The 20,172-nt window shown below is 43.8% G+C and overlaps 1 protein-coding gene across 3 annotated transcripts in view; it reads left to right on the top strand.

Annotated features, from left to right (window-relative positions):
• LOC145349811 (dynein regulatory complex subunit 11-like) overlaps positions 1-20,172 on the top strand; it is a 207,466-nt gene that overhangs the window by 24,252 nt on the left and 163,042 nt on the right. For all 3 annotated transcript variants that reach the window (XM_080198356.1, XM_080198355.1, XM_080198357.1), the window contains 2 exons: positions 7,952-8,023; positions 19,314-19,519. In XM_080198356.1, the coding sequence (XP_080054482.1) occupies positions 7,952-8,023; positions 19,314-19,519 (278 nt within the window). The remainder of the gene's footprint in view (positions 1-7,951; positions 8,024-19,313; positions 19,520-20,172) is intronic.

Genomic DNA, 20,172 nt, shown 5'->3' with positions numbered 1-20,172 from the left:
ATAAGATCACCCCTAAACCTTCTACCCTCCAGAGTAGAAAAATCTGGTCTATCCAGCCTTTCCTTATAACTCAAACCGTCAAGTTCCAGTAGCATCCTAGTAAATCTTTCCTGACTCTTTCTAGTTTAGTAATATCCTTTCTATAATAGGGTGACCAGAACTGTACACAGTATTCCAAGTGTGGCCTTACCAGTGTCTTGTACAACTTCAACAAGACGTCCCAACTCCTGTATTCAATATTCTGACCGATGAAACCAAGCATACTAAATGCCACCTTCACCACTCTGTCCACCTGTGACTTCACTTTCAAGGAGCTACGAACCTGTACTCCTACATTTCTCTGTTCTGTAACTCTCCCCAACGCCCTATCTTTAATTGAGTAAGTCCTGCTCTGGTTCAGTCTACCAAAATTCATCACCTCACATTTATCCAAATTAAACTCCATCTGCCATTTGTCGGTCCACTGGCCCAAATGATCAAGATCCTGTTGCAATCTGAGATAACCTCCTTCACTGTCCATTATGCCACCAATCTTTGTGTCATCTGCAAATCATATTCTATATTCTCATCCAAATCATTGATATAAATTACAAATAGCAGTGGATCCAGCACTGATCCCTGAGGCACACTGCTGGTCACAGGCCTCCAGTTGGAAAAACAATCCTCTACAACCACTCTTTGCCTTCTGTCATCAAGCCAATTTTGTATGTAATCAAGATCGAGGGTGAAGTACTTGATTTGGAGACTAGGGTGCTGAATCTTAATAAAGAAAAGTATGAAGATATAAGGCGTAAGTTGGTCTTGATAGACTGGGGAGAGTTACTTAAAGTGATGACAGTGGATATGCAATGGCAAACATTCAAGGAACACATGGAGAAACTGTAATAACTGTTTACTCCTGTCTGGAACAAAAACTAAATGGGTAAGAGGGCCAATCCATGGCTTACAAAGGAAATTAGAGATAATATTGATCGAAGGAAGAAGTGTACAGATTGGCCAAGAAAAATAATAGTTGTAAGGATTGGGAACAGATTAGAACTCGGCAAAGGGGGAATCAAGAGATTGATTAAGAAGGGGAAAATACAGTGTGAAAGTAAGCTTGCAGAGAACATAAAGACTGACATGAGGAGTTTCGAGAGGTAAATAAAGAGAGTTGGTGAAGACAAATGTATAGGTCCCCTACAGACAGAAATGGGGGAAGTGTATATTAGGGGACAAAGAAATGGTTGAACAACTGAATAGAACATAGAACACTACAGCACAAACAGGCCCTTCGGCCCACGAGTTGCGCCGATCACATCAACACCTACCAACCTACAGACCTATCTATAACCCTCAATCTCATTAAACCCCATATACTCATCCAGAAGTCTTTTAAAAGACCCCAGCGAGTTCGCCTCCACCACCACTGACGGCAGCCGATTCCATTCACTCACCACCCTCTGAGTGAAAAACTTACCCCTAACATCACTTCTGAACCTCCCTCCCCGCACCTTAAACCTGTGTCCTCTCGTAGCAACCATTTCAACCTGGGGAAATAGCCTCTGAGAGTCCACCCTATCTATTCCTCTCAACATTTTGTAAACTTCTATCAGGTCACCTCTCAACCTTCGTCTCTCCAGGGAAAAGAGTCCCAGCTCCCTCAACCTAACTTCATAAGGCATGCCTCCCAGTCCAGGCAACATCCTTGTAAATCTCCTCTGTACCCTCTCAATAGCTTCTACATCTTTCCTATAGTGAGGCGACCAGAACTGCGCACAATACTCTAAATGAGGCCTGACAAGGGTCTTATAAAGTTGCAGCATTACCTCCCGACTCCTAAACTCAATCCCTCGATTAATGAAGGCCAGTACACCATACGCCTTCTTGACCACCTCCTCCACCTGCGAGGCCGATTTAAGAGTCCTGTGGACCCGGACCCCAAGATCCTTCTGCTCTTCAACACTACTCAGACTTCTGCCCTTGATAGTGTACTCGTTCATCCCGTTGGTTCTGCCAAAATGGACGACTACACATTTATCTGCGTTGAAGTCCATCTGCCACTTCTCCGCCCAGTCCTGCATCCTATCTATGTCCTGCTGCAACTTTTGCCATCCTTCCAGACCATCCACAACACGACCAACCTTCGTGTCATCAGCGAACTTGCTTACCCATCCCTCCACTTCCTCATCCAGGTCATTTATGAAAATGACAAACAACAAGGGTCCCAGAACAGATCCTTGAGGCACTCCGCTGGTGACTGACCTCCATTCAGAAAAAGCCCCATCCACAACCACTCTCTGCCTTCTGCAGGCAAGCCAGTTCTGGATCCACAAGGCCAAAGGCCCTTGGATCCCATGGCCTCTCACCTTCTCAAGAAGTCTTGCATGGGGGACCTTATCAAATGCCTTGCTGAAGTCCATGTACACTACGTCCACGGCACTTCCTTCGTCAATGTGTTCAGTCACATTATCGAAGAACTCAACTAGGCTTGTAAGGCACGACCTGCCCTTGACAAATCCATGCTGACTATTCCTGATCATCTCAAACCTCTCCAAATGTTCGTAAATCTTGTCCCTCAGAAGCCTCTCCATCAGCTTACCAACCACTGAGGTTAGACTCACCGGTCGGTAATTTCCCGGGCTATCTCTGTTCCCTTTCTTGAAAATAGGAACTACATCCGCAATCCTCCGGAACCTCTCCTGTCTCCATTGACGACACAAAGATCATCGCCAGGGGCTCTGCAACCTCTTCCCTCGCCTCCCACAGTATCCTGGGGTACATCCCATCTGGTCCCGGCGACTTATCTACCTTGATGGAATTCAAAAGTTCCAACACATCCTCCTCCTTAATATTCACGTACTCAATCCTTTCCATCTGCTGGAAATCCATAACAAAATCTCCCAGATCGGCTTCCACTGTGAATACTGAGGCGAAGTACTCGTTAAGCACCTCTGCCATTTCTTCTGGTTCCACACAAACCTTTCCCCCCTCACCTTTTATCGGTCCTATCCCTTCTCTTCTTATCCTTTTACCTTTCACATATTTATAGAAGGCCTTGGGATTCTCCTTAATCTTACCCGCCAAGGTCTTCTCATGACCCCTTCTGGCTCTCCTAATTTCCCTTTTAAGTTCCTTCCTACAGTCCTTATACTCCTCAAGATCTTTAACCTCTCCTAATTCCCTGAACCTCTTGTACACCTTCCTTTTCCTCCTGACTAGGTTCAACACAGCCTTTGTGCACCACGGTTCCCACGACCTACCAAAACCCCCTTGTCTCATCGGAACGTTGTCATTCAGAGCTCCAGACACACATTCCTTGAATATCTGCCACCTTCCTTCAGTACTTTTCCCTAAGAACGCCTCCTTCCAGTTTATTTGTCCAAGTAACTTCCTGACTTCTTCGTATCTCCCCTTACCCCAGACAAACACCTTCCTAGCCTGCCTGATCCTATCTCGTTCCAACGCAATTGTGAAGGAGATAGAATTATGGTCACCATTTCCAAGATGCTCTCCTACCGAAAGATCCATCACCTGCCCTGGTTCATTCGCCAGTACCAGGTCAAGTACAGCCTCTCCCCTCGTAGGCTTATCCACATACTGTGTCAGGAAACCTTCCTGAACACACCTAACAAACTCCTCCCCATCCAAACCCCTTACCCTAGGGATATTCCAGTCGATGTTTGGGAAATTGAAGTCTCCCATCACGACAACTCTGTTGTTAAAACATCTCTCCAGAATCTGTTTTCCTATTTGCACTTCAACTTCCCTGTCACTATTGGGCGGCCTATAGAATACACCCAGCAAAGTTTTCGACCCTTTGCTGTTTGTAACTTCCACCCACAGAGATTCTGTAGACAGTCCCTCCACGACATCCTCTTTCTCTGCAGCCATGACACTGTCCGTGATCAACAGTGCCACTCCACCACCCCTTCTGCCACCCTCCCTGTCCTTCCTGAAGCACCTGAAGCCTGGCACCTGAAGTACCCAGTCCTGTCCCTGAGACATCCAAGTCTCCGTAATGGCCACCACATCACAATCCCAAACAGCTATCCACGCCCTAAGCTCATCTACCTTATTCACTACACTCGCATTAAAATATATACACTTCAGCCCCTCAGTCTGGGCATTTTCCATCTCCACCGCCTGTCCAACCTCCCTCCCATACTGCCTGCGGTCCTCCCCTACCTGGGAGCGAACCTCCTCCGTCCCAGTTTCCCCATCACAGTTCCCTCCCCCCATCCTTTCTAGTTTAAAGTCCCCCCGGTAGCCTTAGCCAGAATACGTACCTTGGTTCCTCTTCACAAAAGAGGACACAGGTTTAGGGTGCTGGGGAGTAGGTACAGAGGAGGTGTCGGGTAAATTTTTCACTCGGAGGGTAGTGGGTGTGTGGAATCAGCTGCTAGCGGTGGTGGTGGAGGCGGATTCGATAGGGTCTTTTTTAAGAGACTTTTGGATAAGTACATGGAACTTTGTAAGATAGAGGGTTATAGGTATGCCTAGTAGGTAGGGACATGTTCGGCGCAACTTGTGGGCCGAAGGGCCTGTTTGTGCTGTAGTTTTTCTATGTTTCTATGACACAAATCAGAAACCAGAAATGTTGGAGAATGCAAGATTTAGTGAGAGGAAAGAACATAGAACATTACAGCGCAGAACAGGCCCTTCGGCCCACGATGTTGCGCCGACCAGTTTTTAAAAAAAGAACACTGACCCACTAATCTAAACCAATCCCTTTTCGTCCATAAACCTATCCACAGAACTGAGGGAGATCAATGGTTGTAGATAAATGGTGTTGGGAAAATTGGGATTGAAGGTGGATTAATCCCCAGAGCCTGATAATCTACATCCCAGAGTACTTAAAGAAGTGGCTCTAGAAATAGTGAATGCATTGGTGATCATCTTTCAGGATTCTGTGGACACTGGAATAGTCCCTGCAGCTTGTGGGATAGCAAATGTCACTCCAATATTCAAAAAGGAAGGTAGAGAGAAACAGGAATTGTAGACCAGTCAGTCTAGCATCGGTAGTGGGGAAAATCCTTGAATCCATTATTGCAAGCATTTAGAAAGCAGTGGCAGGATCAGACAGAGTCAGCAGGGATTTATGAAGGGGAAATCATGCTTGACAAATCTGTTAGGATATTTTGAAGATGTAACTAGTGGAGTTGACTAGGGGGAGTCAGTCGATGCTTTCAGAAAGCAATTGACAAAGTCCTGCACGCGAGATTAGCGAGCACGATTAAAGCACATGGGATTGGAGGAAGTGTATTGAGATGCATAGAAAGCTAGTTGGCAGAGAGGAAACAAAGTCAGAACTAATGGGTCCATTTCAAATTGGCAGGCAGTAACTGGTAGGATGCTATGGGGATTGGTGCTGGGACTCCAGCTATTCACAATATATTCATGATTTGGACGAGGAATCAAAATGTAACATCTCAAAGTTTGCAGATGATACCACGTTGGACGGGAGGGCGAACTGTGACGAGGATGCTGAACTAGAGGGCACAGCCTCAAAATAAGGGGGGTGGGCGCAGTTTAGAACAGAGTTGAGGAGGAAATTCTTCTGTGAGGGTGGTGAATCTCTGGAATTCTTTGCCCATTTGAAGTGGTGGAGGCTACCTAGTTGAATATGTTTAAGTCACGGGTGGATAGATTTCTGATTGATAGGGGAATTAAGGGTTATGGGGAGGAGGAGGGTGAGTGGAACTGATCCACTTCAGATCAGCCATGATCTTATTGAATGGTGGGGCATGCTCCAAGGGCTAGGTGACCTACTCCTGCTCCTATTTCTTATGTTCTTATGTAGAAGGTTTTCTCTTAGGGTAATGGTCGGCTTGAAAGATCGAGGGCCAGTTATTGTGTTGTACTTTTCTTTGTCCTTTATGATGAGAACATCACTATGGGGAGGCAATAGCAGAGTGGTAATGCCACTAGACAATTAACCCAGAAACTCAGCTAATGTTCTGGCAACCTGGGTTCAAATCCCGCCATGACAGACGGTGGAATTTGAATTCAGTAACAAAAAATGTCTGGAATTAAGAATCTGTTGATGACCATGAAACGATTGTTGAAAAACCCATCTGGTTCACTAATGCCCTTTAGGGAAGTAAATCTCCCATCCTTACCTGGTCTGGCCGACATGTGACTTCAGAGCCATAGCAATGTGTTTGACTCTCAACTGCCCTCTGAACAAGGGCAACTCGGGATAGGCAATAAATGCTAGCTGGACAGCGACGCCCAGGTCCCAGAAATAAAAGAAAACTAAAACTGTTAAGGACGGGAAAAGGCAGTTTGTCTGATTGAAGTTCCAAGCACTAGTTCCTTTACTCTTCTATCATAGCATGCAACTGTCATTTGGACTTGTGCTGGATGAAAGCTGCTGGGAAATCTGTTAGAACTTAGGTAGCCAGATGGTGAATGATAGTCTAAAGATCTGTGGGTTAGGTTGATTGGCCATGCTAAATTAACCCTCGTGTCAGGGGGATTAGCAGGGCAAATATTTGGTGTTACGGGAATAGGTCCTGGGTGGGATTGTGGTCGGTGCAGACTCGCTGGATCAAATGGCTTCTTTCTGTACTGTAGAGATTCTATAGCGCTTGAGCCTAATCTTTATACATTTACATGTTTTTAGTTATAGAGACACGTATTGAGCAACTTCATTCGAGCCACCACAGATTCAGCTGCTTTTATTCATAGTAATGCTAGTAAATCCCAGTTTAATCCCACTACTTGATAACTACTACACACCCAGTTAACAATTAACAAATATACGTATGCCTTTCCTCTTGAATGCACCCAAGCTGCATGTTGATGAAGTGGACCTCCTTGTGGTTTACAAGTACATTGGGTTGATCTGTTGATTGCATAGATTGTCACATATGCAGTCAATAGCACCTTGAATCTGTGGAAATCCACCAGATAGACAAATTTGAGGCCCCATTTGCTCTGACTGGTATCACTATTGGTGACACTGGCAAAATGCCAGCACCTTCAACGTTGCTTTCCCTGCCCAGTGAAAATTCCACCCCAGGTATTGCAACGTGTACAGAGCATTCTTACCCAAGCAACAGTGTTAAAGACGCAGTAACCAGTAGGGAATGGCTGAGATTTCCTGGTCTTGTCGTGGCAGGACCTACTGCAAGCAATGGAGCAGGCCATTCAAAAGTCCATTGATTTTCAGCAGAATCAGAAGATCCTGGTAACAGGCGGAAGCAGGAAATCCCAGCCCCCTCGTTCCACTAGTTAGTGAACAAGTAACTTGATGAGACAAAATCAAAATTAGAAGAACAGAGGACAGGTTAAAAATACCTTAAGTGATGGTTCTGCTCTCAACTGCTTCTTTTTGAAAGAGAACAAGACACCTTTTAAATTAGGAAGTAGAAGAATGAACATCACTGTGAACATGCTATTAATTTCAGGAATTACGGTGAACGAGGGAAAAAACTGTTCATCTCCTCAGCAAGAACCAAATTGGGTGTGCTGCCTTGGATCTGAGACAATGTAAACAATGCTTATGTTACGCTAATATTGTTGAAATTAATGTCATTCCCATCTAATGCAAATTGCAGATCTTTGTATATTTTTGTAATTTCTAATATTTGGGTTTATTATCCTGGAAAACTGGGACTGGATCCCTTAAGTTTGAGCAATAAATTAAATCAATATGGGTTAAGTAAAATACTTCAGTTTGTATGTCACTACCTTATGTTAAACAAATCTATAGCACGGATCATAGTTTGATAGAAGTTTTGTTTCTCAGCAAGAATTTTCAGTTAGCAGAATGTCACTAATGTAGAACAATAAAATGTAAGTTTACTTTGCATATCTTTAGAATATGCATTTATCTTTTTTACAGGAATTTAAATAGTTAAAAGGTATGATCAGATTTGTATTTTTATAATGTAAGAAAATCACGTTAAAAATCTTACCTTTTCTGTACAGAAGCTAATCACAGGAGCTGCATTTGGTTTTGCAGATATGGCGTGGATATTCTCAGAGGAAAATTACCAAGAAGGAAAGGGCTGAAGAAATGATATTTCTTGAAATGGTGAGTCCAAATGATGCAATTAGAAGATAGCCATTGTCAAGCTAGATGAACTGTTAGTCAGCTGATTAACTGTGCAGTAATTGGGTTGAAGAGGAAGATTAAGGCCTGTAATTTCTGGTACAGTAGCCGTTAAATTGCCACCTCTCATAATTGCTTACCCTGAAATCCAGCCATTCCTATCTGGTCTGACCTTCCAATTCAGGCTGGACGATGTCTCTGCAGTGCAATGAATTCTTGAGGCCATCAGTCAAGAGCAACTAAGTCAAAGGAAAGTTAGCCACAACCCCTTTTACAACGCTAGCTGCTATAAAGCCGGTAAGTTTGAAGTCCAGCCATTTTGACAAGCCAGGGAGAAGGAAAGTGTATAAAATAAGTGGGTAGGATTTGAGGCAGGGGGTTGGGCGATTTGGATTGGATCTAGGATAGGGGTGGAGTTGGGTGGGTGAGGATGATTGAAGGTCTAGTGCAGTAGTTACCGAGAAGCTAGAAATGGTTTTAATTCTGTCTTTTTCTGGGTAACTATTACTTTAATTTGGAACTATCCTAAATCTGCAATTTAAATTGTATTTTTGGATAGATCTCAGTATAGGGCAATTGCCAAAAGGAAGTTTGAACTTCCCAGGCAATTGCAATCTTTAGCTTGGAAAATTTGAAGAGGTTCCCCAGTGTGCCCGCCAGATGCACTGACACGGGGCTTGGAAGTTATATCCCTTAGGTTCCCACCCCACACACACTACCTCTACTATTTCTCACTTCTAACTAATGCTTTTAACTAGATTGAAGCCAATATTAGCAATGTATTGTTGTATGGATGTAATTTTAATGGCACAATTTAATTGCACCATGTGTTCACAGTGAAGGAAGAATTATAGAATCATGGAATCATACAGTGCAGAAGGAGGCCATTTGGCTCATTGAGTCTCCACTAACCACAATTCGTCCAGGCCTATTCCCATCACCCCACACGTTTACTCGAGCTAGCCCCCCGACGCTAAGGGACAATTTAGCATGGCCAATCCACTTAACCTGCACATCTTTGAGCTGTGGAAGGAAACCGGATCACCCGGCGGAAACCCATGCAGAATGTGCTAACTCCACACGGACAGTGACCCGAGACAATGAAATTAATATTGAATGTAATTCTGATTTTATAATTAATTAATATAGAATAAAAATCAAGAGCAACAACTGTCTGTATTACAAAGACTATCATTTGGGCAGCATGGTGGCACAGTGGTTAGCAATGCTGCCTTAGCGCTAGGGGCTCAGGTTCAATTCCGGCCTTGGGTGACTGTCTGTGTAGAGTTTGCACGTTCTCCCCATGTCTGTGTGGGTTTCCTCCAGATACTCCGGTTTCCTCCCACAGTCCAAAGATGTGCAGATTAGGTTGATTGATCATGTTAAATTGCCCCTTGGTGTCATGGAAATACGTGGGGTCCTGGGGATAAGGGCTGGGTGGAATTGTGGTCAGGGCAGGCTCAATGGGTCAAATGGCCTCCTTCTGCATTGTAGGGATTCTACAATAATCGCATTCAAAATTTAAGAACAATCATTGCAATAACCATTACACAATGACTGACACTAGTAAAATAATCATATTTAAAAACTAAGAGCAACAACTGTCTTACAAAAACCATCACACAACAATTACAAGTCATTTGAGGGTCAAGGTTTCCTGGTAGCATTGTAAATAACAAGCATTGCATTGTACTCAGCTCCACAATTAAATTGCTGAAGCCTCAGGTCTTGCTTGCATGCCTGTCCAACTGACCAGTATTTTTACAAAGGGGCTAGGTAGAGATCTAGCAACTTGGTGCTCAGATGATATGAGAGCCAGATGTCTTTTTTGCCCCATAATAGACCACTTAATCAGTTTTAATCAGTTCTTAATCAGTTCTAGTTTGCTGAATGATCTCTCCATGGTTGCCATTGTAACTGGCATGATAAAAAAACTATTATAATGACAAGTTTAGGAAGACTGATGTTAAGAACTCTGCTGATGTTACCTACGTGAGTGTCTCAAAACTCCAGTGAATAACTTGAAATACTAGTTCTTTGTGGTCTATATTTGTTTGGAATAATTTGAGGAACAGGTGAGTTAGGATATTGCAAAAAGAAAATTGGCAGTAAGTGGGAACTTTGTTTCATTGAGAACATCCAGAAAAAATCCTAAGTAAAATAAAAAAGATCATGGGACCTCACACTTTGAATATGAAAAGGTCGTGGAAAATCAACAACAGGATTAAAGATTAAACTGCCAGTGAAGAAAGGTCAAATACGAAGAGAAAAAGGGGAAGCTCTTAGTGTGATTTTGAAAGGGGGAATTTTTTTGATCAGAGAAGGGTAAGATTCCAGACAATATCTGGCTCATTTGAAAAGAAGGAATGCTTGCTGTATGACTGGGACTTTTGGGGGAAAAAGACATAAAGTCAGTGATTTCCAAGGTAAAAAGGGGAGTACAGGAAAGACAGTTACAAAAATATACTGTGCAGTCTTGAGTCACTAAGGCTTGTAAGAGAAATGGTGTGTCAGTTAAGATCCATGGGCCCTTTCAATGAAGAAAATGAATCATGGAGTTACTGTGCAGAGGTCTCCAGTACTTTGTCTAAGGGAATAAAATTGTAAGCGAGTTGCTCGAAGCAGCTTTTCTCAGTACAATAGGAAGTAAAACCTTCAATTTGCTCTGGAACTTCATTCATCCAGCAAAGCTAGAAGCCAAAACCTATGATGAGTTGACAAAGATCTTTGAAGAGCATTACTCTCCAAAGCCATTGATCATTGCAAAATGGTTAAGATTCCACTGATGGAATCAAGTGGAAAGTGAAAGCATTGCTCAGTTTGTGGTAACCTTAAATCTGGATTTGTTTGTTTAATGAGTTATTAGAAGGTATTCTTCAAAATTGTCTAGTTTTTGGTTTCAAAATGAGGCTATCCAAAGAAGATTGCTTACTGTACATGATTTGACTTAAAACAGGAGTAGAAACTACAGTGTTGATGGAACAGGCTGCTAAAGATGTTTCGCGGTTTAGTGCAGGAATGATGACCCACAAGTTAGGGACTGCCCATAAATTAAAACAACAACAAACATGTCACAGATGTGCCAAAATGGGACATTCAGCAAGTGAATGCTGGAGCTATGATAATAAATGCGGGAATTGTGGCAAAATGGGTCACATTGCAAAAGTTTTTGTAGCAAGACCAACTTTACCTGAGAAGAATATTCAGACAATGAATTTGGGTACCTTCAAGAAAAAAACAAGTTGCATTCTACAAAAACAATTTAAAACATGGAAGAAAAGAATTACAACTGTGGCATGCTGCCACAGTGATTAGCACTGCTGCCTCACAGCTCCAGGGACCCAGGCTGAATTCCAGCCTTGGGTGATTGTCTGTGTGGATTTCCTCTGGGTGCTTCAGTTTCCTCCCACAGTCCAAAGATATGCAGGGTGGGTGGATTAATTGTCCCTTGGTGTCAGGATGATTAGCAGGGCAACACATAGGGTTATGGGAATAGGAGTTGGGCGCAATTGTTGTCGGTGCATGCACAATGGGCCAAATGGCCTCCTTCTGCACTGTGGAATTCTATGATTTTATGAAGAAGAGAATGTCCAGAAATATGATGAAGAGCTCCAATTGAACATCCCATCCATACAGGGTGAATCACATTGATGTTTAGGAAGTTAAGTGGACAACCTATTAGGATGTAGGTTGATCCTGGTGTTGCTGTACCTCTAATTCCTGCGATTACATATTAGCAAAAGCTGAAGCATCTTCCTTTAAAACCAGTTTGTGATTTTTAAAGACCCACACTGTGCTGTTAAAAGGTTACATCGTGGTCAACCAAGTGTTGAGTGGGCAAACAGAATTATCTCTCCCAATGGTCCATGGTAATTTTTCGGCACTCTTTGGCAGATCATAGTTGGAGAAGATAAAGTGCTGTCAACAGATTGTCTATGCCAATACAGATGACAGCATGGTGGCACAATGATTAGCACTGCTGCATCATAGCATCAGGCACTGGGTTCCTGCCTTGGATGACTGTCTGTATGGCATTTGCACGTTTTTCCCTGTGTCTATGTGGATACCTCTGGGTGCTCCAGTTTCCTCCCACAGTCCAAAGGTGTGCAGATTAGATGGATTGGCCATTGGGGTGGGAGCTGGAACAGCAGGCCAGCAAATGTAGGGACTGGGGAAAAAAGTGAGACTGTGATAAACATAATGCAGAGTAAGGACAGACAGAGGGAAGTCGTGGGGCTCGGTGGGACCTGAGGTCTGGAGGGCATTTGCTTCAATGCAGGAAGTACAACAGGTAAAACAAATGAACTGACAGCCTGAATTACTGCATGGAATTATGATATTGCAATTACAGGGGTATGGTTAAAGGAGGAACTTAACATTCTGGGATCTTGTTGTTTTAGATGGGGCAGAAGGGCAAACAAAACGGATGGGGGAGCAGATCACAGCTGTGTTGAGGGAGGAAATATTGGAGAGATTTGCAGTGAGGCATTATGGTGGAGCTCAGGAATAAAAAGGGTGAAATTACAATGTTTGGAATATACTGTGGACCTTCCAACAGCCCGCAGGAGATACAGGAGTAGATGTATAGGCAGATACTGAAAAGCTGTGAAAAAACCAGGGTAGTTCTGGTAGGTGACTTTCACTTACCCCATATTGACTGAGAGTCCCTTAGAGCCAGTGGATCAGATAGAGAGCAATTTGTTAGATGTGCCCAGGAGGGCTTTTTGATTCAGTGTGTTGACAATCCAACCAGGGAAGAGGCCATACAAGACTTGGTATTGAGGAATGAGCGGGGCCAAATGATCGATATTACAGTGGGGGAGCATTTTGCTGCTCTCCATTCACCTGAAGAAGAGCTTAACCTCAGGCTTGTGAGTTTACTATCAAATAAATCGGTTGGACTTAAACCTGGTGTTGTCAGACTTCTTACTGTGTTTACCCCAGTCCAACGCCGGCATTTCCACAACACGCCTTAACAGATCACATGGGATTCAGGATGAGCTGGCTAGATATGTTTTTCTCAGAATGGCGATGTAACTAGTGGTGTTCTGTAGGGATCAGTGCTGGGACTTCGGTTGTTTGTAGTTTATGTAAATTATTTTGAGGAAAATGTGGATTATCTGATTAATAAATTTGCAGATGACACAAAGATAGCTGGAGTTGCTGATTAGTGCCGAGGATTGTCAGGAGATACAACAAAATGCCAATGGATTGGAGACTTGGGCACAGAAATGGCAGGTGGATTTTAACCTGGACAAATGAGAGGTGATGCATTTTGGAGGATGAAACTTGGATGTGAACTATGCTGTAAATGGCATAACACTTAAGAATATTAACACATAGAGGGATCTGGGCGTGCAGGTCCACAGTTCCCTAAAAGTGGCAATGCAGGTGGCCGAGATGATTAGGAAGGTATATGGCATGCTTGCCTTAATTTCAGGGCATTGAGCATAAGAGTTGGCAAATCATGTTGCAGCTATATAAAACCTTGGTTAGATTGCATTTGGATTTTTGAGTGCAGTTCTGGTCATCACATTATCAGAAGGATGTGAAAGCTTTGGAGAGAGCGCAAAGAAGGTTCACCAAGATGTTATCTCAATCGAGGGTGTTGACTAGAGGGAGAGGTTGAATAAACCAGGATTGTTTTCATTGGAAGGTGGAGGCTGAGTGGAGACCTGACAGAGTTCTCCAAAATTGAGAGGCATGGACAGGCTGGATAGCCAGACGCTTTTTCCCAGGGTGGAAGTGTCAGTTACAAGGGAGCACAGGTTCTGAGTGAGAGGGAGAAAGTTTAAGGAAGATGTGCGAGGGAAATTTTTCACACAGAACGGTGGGTGCCTGGAATTGCTGCCAGATGTAGCGGTGGAAGCAGGCACATTAGCAACATTTAAGAGGCATCTGGATGGGTACATGTTTTGACCTCAACTACATTCTGTGAGAGTGAATTCCACACATTCGCCACCCTCTGGGTGAAGAAATTTCTGCTCATCTCAGCTCAAAGGGTTACTCCTTATTCTGAAACTATGACTCCAAGTTCTGGACTCTCCCGCCATTGGGAACATTCTTGCTGAATCTACCCTGTCTAACCCTGTTTGAACTTTATAAGTTTCTATGAGATCCCTTCTCACTCTTCTAAACTCCAGTGAATATAACCCTAACCAACTTAGTGTCCCCTCATATGACAAACCTACCTTTCCAGGAAACAGCCTGGGAAACCTTTGCTGCACTCCCTCTGCAAGGACGTTCTTCCTTGGATAAGGACGCCAAAACTGCACATAATACTCTGTGTGACCTCACCAACTCCTTATACAATTGCAGCAAAACATCCCTATCCCTATATTGAAATCTTCTCGTTATGAAGACCAACATACCATTTGCTGCCTTTTACTGCCTGCTGTACCTACCTGCTTACTTTCAGGGACTGATGCATAAGGACTCCAAGGTCAAGTTGAGTATCCACCCCTCTCAATTTACACCTGATGTATCATAGATACCCTGCAGTGCAGAAAGAGGCTATGTGGCCCATCGAGTCTGCGCCGACTACAATCCCACCCAGACCTTACCCCCATATCCCTTTTCCTACATATTTACCCACTAATCCCTCTAACTTACACATCTCAGGACACTAAGGGGCAATTTTAGCATGGCCAATCAACCAAACCCACACATCTTTTGACTGTGGGAGGATACCGGAGCACCCTGAAGAAACCCATGCAGACATGAGGAGAATATGCAAATTCCACACAGACAGTGACCCAAGCTGGGAATTGAACCCAGGTCCATTCAAATAATAATGTCTTCCTATTATTGCTACCATATTTAACCACACTATACTACATCTGACATCATGACTGTTAAGGGTCTTGACAAATACATGAATAGAATGGGAATGGAGGGATGTGGTCCCCACAAGGGAAGAGTGTTATAGTTCAGTCAGGCTCAGCATGGTCAGTGCAGGCTTGGAGAGCCAAAGGGCCTGCCCTTGTGCTGTAATTTTCTTTGCTCTTTGCCATGCAGATGCCCACTCACTCAGCCTGGCCAAATCATGCTGAAGCTTCTCTGCATCCTCTTCACAGCTCACCCTCCCACCCAAACTTTGTATCACCTGTAAATTTGGGGATAATACATTCAGTTCCCATTTCCAAATTATTAATATAAAATGTGAACAATTAGAGTCCTTGCACAGATTCCTGGCAGTCACTGCCTAGTGGGGTTCTGCAATCAGAAGATGATCCATGTATGTCAACTCTTTGCCCCCTATCTGTAACCAGGTTTCTATCTGTCTCAAGATATTACCTACAATTCCATGCGATTTAATTTTACATAGTTGTCAGTTGTGTGAGACCTTGTTGAAAGCCTTCTGAAAGTCTAAATAAACTACATCTACTGGTTCTCCTCGGTCAATTCTATTAGTTACATCCTCAGAATTCCAATAGATTCATCAAGCATGATTTTTGTAAATCCATGCCGACTATTATTATTATTATTATTATTATTATCTGATTATTCCACTGCTTTCCAAATGCTGAGTTATGAAATCCTTGATAATGGATTCTAGCAACTTCCCCAGTACCAACGTGAGGCTCACTGGTCTATAGTTTCCTGTTTTCTCTCTACCTCCCTTTTTGAATAGCGGGCAATAGCTATCCTCCAACATGTATGAACTATCCCAGAGTCCAAAAAATTTTGGAAAATAACCACCAATGGATCTACTATTTTCAGGGCCACTTTGTTAACTACTCTGGGATGAAGATTATCAGGACCTGGAGATCTATTCACCTTCAATCCCATCAATTTTCCTAAAATCATTTCTCTTCTAATGCTGACTTCCTGCAGCTCCTCATTAAAACACGATGAACTAGTTTGGTACCATGCTGACCAACTGTTGTCATTTCCAAATTATTTCTCTGAATCATCTCCAGAAGTGCTGACTTCTTTAATGCCTGGTGTTGTGAATACTACTCCGAAAGATGTATTTGAATCTGAGTTGCCTGATGATTGTGTCTTTGCTATTATACCACATGAGAATGATGCAAAAGTCATTCCAGCAGAAGTGTCTACTAATTCTAAATTTTACTCCTAGGGTGAAGGACAACCAAATTCCAGAAAGTGTTTACAGCCCAAAAGTAATCAAGATTGATTACCGACAACAGGAGCTCGATAACCACACAAGTCAGAAATTCCATAACCTGTATTTCATCTGACAGGGCTTGTGCCTTTCAACAAATTTTGCCATCTTTTGATTCAAGTTCCAGCTTTTCTAGAATGTTAATCACCCAATGAAGCTTTTATTGCAGAGCTTAAACTGAATCCAACTTTGCTTCCCATCTCGCATCGCTCAGTGCTTTCAATGTAATTTGACAAAATATTATCCCAAGATTTGAGTACAGAACCCTATCAGCCGCCGCTCCTTGAGCTGCTGTGGACCCTTTATTCGCAGGCCCCTCGGCGCCTGGGCCTTCCGCCGCAGGCCCCTCGGCGCCTGGGCCTTCCGCCGCAGGCCCCTCGGCGCCTGGGCCTTCCGCCGCAGGCCCCTCGGCGCCTGGGCCTTCCGCCGCAGGCCCCTCGGCGCCTGGGCCTTCCGCCGCAGGCCCCTCGGCGCCTGGGCCTTCCGCCGCAGGCCCCTCGGCGCCTGGGCCTTCCGCCGCAGGCCCCTCGGCGCCTGGGCCTTCCGCCGCAGGCCCCTCGGCGCCTGGGCCTTCCGCCGCAGGCCCCTCGGCGCCTGGGCCTTCCGCCGCAGTGTCTTTTGCCTCAGGCTCTTCAGCCCTGGACCTTTAGCCATTTTGTCCTGAGCTCCTGTTGTCTTCGGTCTGCTCTGGACCCTTTAGTTCCTGTGGCTTTGTCCTGAGAGTCTTCAGTCACTGTGTCTTAAACCCCAAACCATTCAGTAACTGCCTTCTGCCCAAGCATTTCAGTCAATATGCCATTGGCACAGACCATTCAGCCCCAAGTCATTCAGTCACTGTGCCTTCAACCCTTGGATCCTTAAACGTGTGTGTATTTGAGCCCAGTGCAAGACACTGTGCCTTCAGCCACTTTGTCTCAAGCCTTGGACATTTGTCCCCTGTGTCTTCAGCCAAGGATCTTTTAAGCTTTTGTGCATTCTGCCCCACCCCTGTATAGTCCCTGTGCCTTTATCCCCAGACCATCCAGTCAACATGCCTTCAGTGCAGAAGCTCCAGCCCATTGCCTTCAGCCAACTTGCACTCATCCTCAGCTGCTTTGACCACTGTGCTTCCATTCTCAGACCCTTCAGCCCTGTGCATTCAGTCCCTCTGTCTTAACCCCTGACCTTTCAGCCTCTGCGTCCATAGAATCCGTACAGTGCATAAGGACCCTGTTGAGTCTGCACTAACCCTCCAAAGGTGCAAATACTGAGGCCCATGCTGCACCTTATTTCTGGGACCCCACACATTGATCATGGCCAATCCACCTAATATGCACACCTTTGAACTGTGGGACGAAATCCACCCAAACATGGGGAGAATGTGCAAACTCCACACAGACAGTCACCAAGGCCAGAATTGAATCTGGGTCCCTGGTGCTGTAAGGCATCAGTGCTAACCACTGTGCAATCATGCCGCCAACTAACATTCCATTCGTCACAGCCTGTCATTTGGAAAAAGACCTGTTTATTCCTATTAATTGTTTCTTATGTGCAAATTTAGTTTTCTATCCACCTCAATATATTACCCCCAGTCCTATGTGCTTTACTGGTGCCGCTGTGCTGCCCCACTCCACGGAGTCTCTTTCATCCTGGACCCTTTAACCAATATGCGTTCATCCCCCTCTTCCGAGTCATTGATAAAAATCCCAAATAGCGGAGGACCCAGCACTGATCTCTATGGTACACCGCTGGTAACTGGCCTCCAGTCTGAAAATTTTCCATCCATCACTACCTTCTGTCTTCTATGAGATAGCCAGTTACTTATCCAATCAGTTATTCCTTCTATCCCATACCACCTCATTTTCTTCATGAGCCTACCATGGGAACCACATCAAATGCCTTACTAAAATCCATGTATACGACATCAACAGCTCTACCTTCATCTACAGACTTAGTTACCACATCCTTCCACATCATCTGTGCTGATATCTCTCCTCCTGGACAGGATGGATAAGGAGACACGTTAGTTGAAGGGACCCAAGTTTAGGATGAGGGGTAGCAGGTTTGGGGCAGATGTGAGGAAAAGCTGCTTTACCCAGAGGTTGGTGACAGTCTGTAATGTGCTGCTTGGGAGGGTGGTAGAGGTAGGATGCCTCACATCCTTGGAAAAGTACCTGGATGAACAGCTGGCACACCATAACATTGATGACTATGGGCTATATGCTAGTAAATGGGATTAGGTAGGTCATATGTTTCTCACATGTTGGTACAGACTTGATGAGCCAAATGGCCTCTTCTGCAGTATGTAACACTGATTATGTGAAACGATGGCTAGATTGCTTTTGAGTGCAGTTGATGTCATATAATTTGATTTGATTTATTGTTGTCACATGTATTGAGATACGATGAAAAGTATTGTTTCTTGAGTGTTATATAGATGAAACATACCATTCATAGAGTACATTGGGGAGAAGGAAAGGAGAGAGTGTAGAATATAGTGTTACAGCCGCAGCTAGGGTGTAGAAACATTATTAGAAAGTTTAAAGGTGTTAGAGTTAAGTTTTAATAGCATAGAATGAGAGTTAAAAGATGGAATTAGAGGGTATGCTGGGGACAGCTGGCAAGAAGTTGTCATGCTCCATTTTTTTTAATGAATTCTGTTGGGGCCCAAATGATGGCAACTGCTGTCAATTTTCCCCAGTAGGGACTATGCCTTATTAAACAAAGTAAACTGCTTTGCAGGGAGTAATCTAAATTGTGGATATTGCTCTTTAAGTTTTTTAAAAAATTGTCACACGACTTAATTTTGTAAATTGTTTAACCAAGTCTGTTGCTACATTGTTTGTATTTACCACATATAGTGATGCAATTACAATTATAAATCTGTGTGACAACGAAATGGCTAAGTTACGCGTTATGCAGAATTAGAATTTTCTTAAATGTGTCTGAAACTTTTTTATGCCAATCTTTTTCAGCTATATCTATTGACTTTTGTATTTTTGGCAGCGTGTCTCACTAAAGAGATTTTAAGTATAAAATGATGGTTCTCATGAATCTGCCCCGACAGTTGCTTGAGTTGAGCGACGTGGGTACCTTGTGTTTGGTTGTCTGCCGTACGCGGTAATTAGAATACTGTAATTATACAACAGACGTTTGTTTTTTCAGGTGCAACCACCCAATTTCAAAAAGCCTAGCCCTGCTCAGTTGCAAGCTCAGAAAATAGCTCTGCAACGGAATGTGGTGCAGGAAGCACATGAGGTGGAATACCAGGAAGCCTTACTTACTATAAAAGAGCAAGTGCGAGCAGTGGAAGGACTGGATATTCAAGAAACCCTGCAGGAACAGATCCGACAATGGTTTATAGAATGTCGGTAAGGGAAACAGATCAATGAGTTTCCAATATCTGTCTTTGTTCCTTCTCGTTTTAAAACATTGCTGGAACTATTACGTTAAAATTCTCAGTACTTAATCAGAATATTTTTGGCTGTTACTTTTGGAATTCCAAAAGTAACATGAATATGATACCAAATCTGAAGCATGACGTGCACATTATTTGGTTTCATGTGTATACAGATGTCACCTAACTCACCTCATCACCATATCTTTCACTTTTGTTAAATTATCAGAATACTTCTTGGTATTTAATGGACAAAATATCCTCCAAATATCATAGAATTATAGAACCCCTACAGTGCAGGAGGCCATTCAGCCCATTGAGCCTACACGGACAACATTCCACCCAGGCCCTATCCCCATAATTCCATACATTTGCCTTGCTCATCCCCTAAAGGGAAATTTAGCACGGCCAAACCACTTGACCCACACATCTTTGGACTGTGGGAGAAAACTGGAGCACCCAGATGAAACTCTCTCAGACACGGGGAGAACATGCAAACTCCACACAGTTACCCAAGCCGGAATTGAAAGCAGGGTTCATGGCGCTGTGAGGCAGCAATGCTAACTATTGTGCCACCCATTGAAACCATAGTTTGGAGTGGGGACCAAAAACAATGATCCTTAGCAA

The sequence above is a fragment of the Carcharhinus amblyrhynchos genome, chromosome 11, assembly GCF_965287045.1.
Source record: "Carcharhinus amblyrhynchos chromosome 11, sCarAmb.v2.hapA, whole genome shotgun sequence".
NCBI lineage: Eukaryota > Metazoa > Chordata > Chondrichthyes > Carcharhiniformes > Carcharhinidae > Carcharhinus > Carcharhinus amblyrhynchos.
Note: the sequence above shows the minus strand (reverse complement) of the source record. Positions and strands in the feature narration are given on the sequence as shown.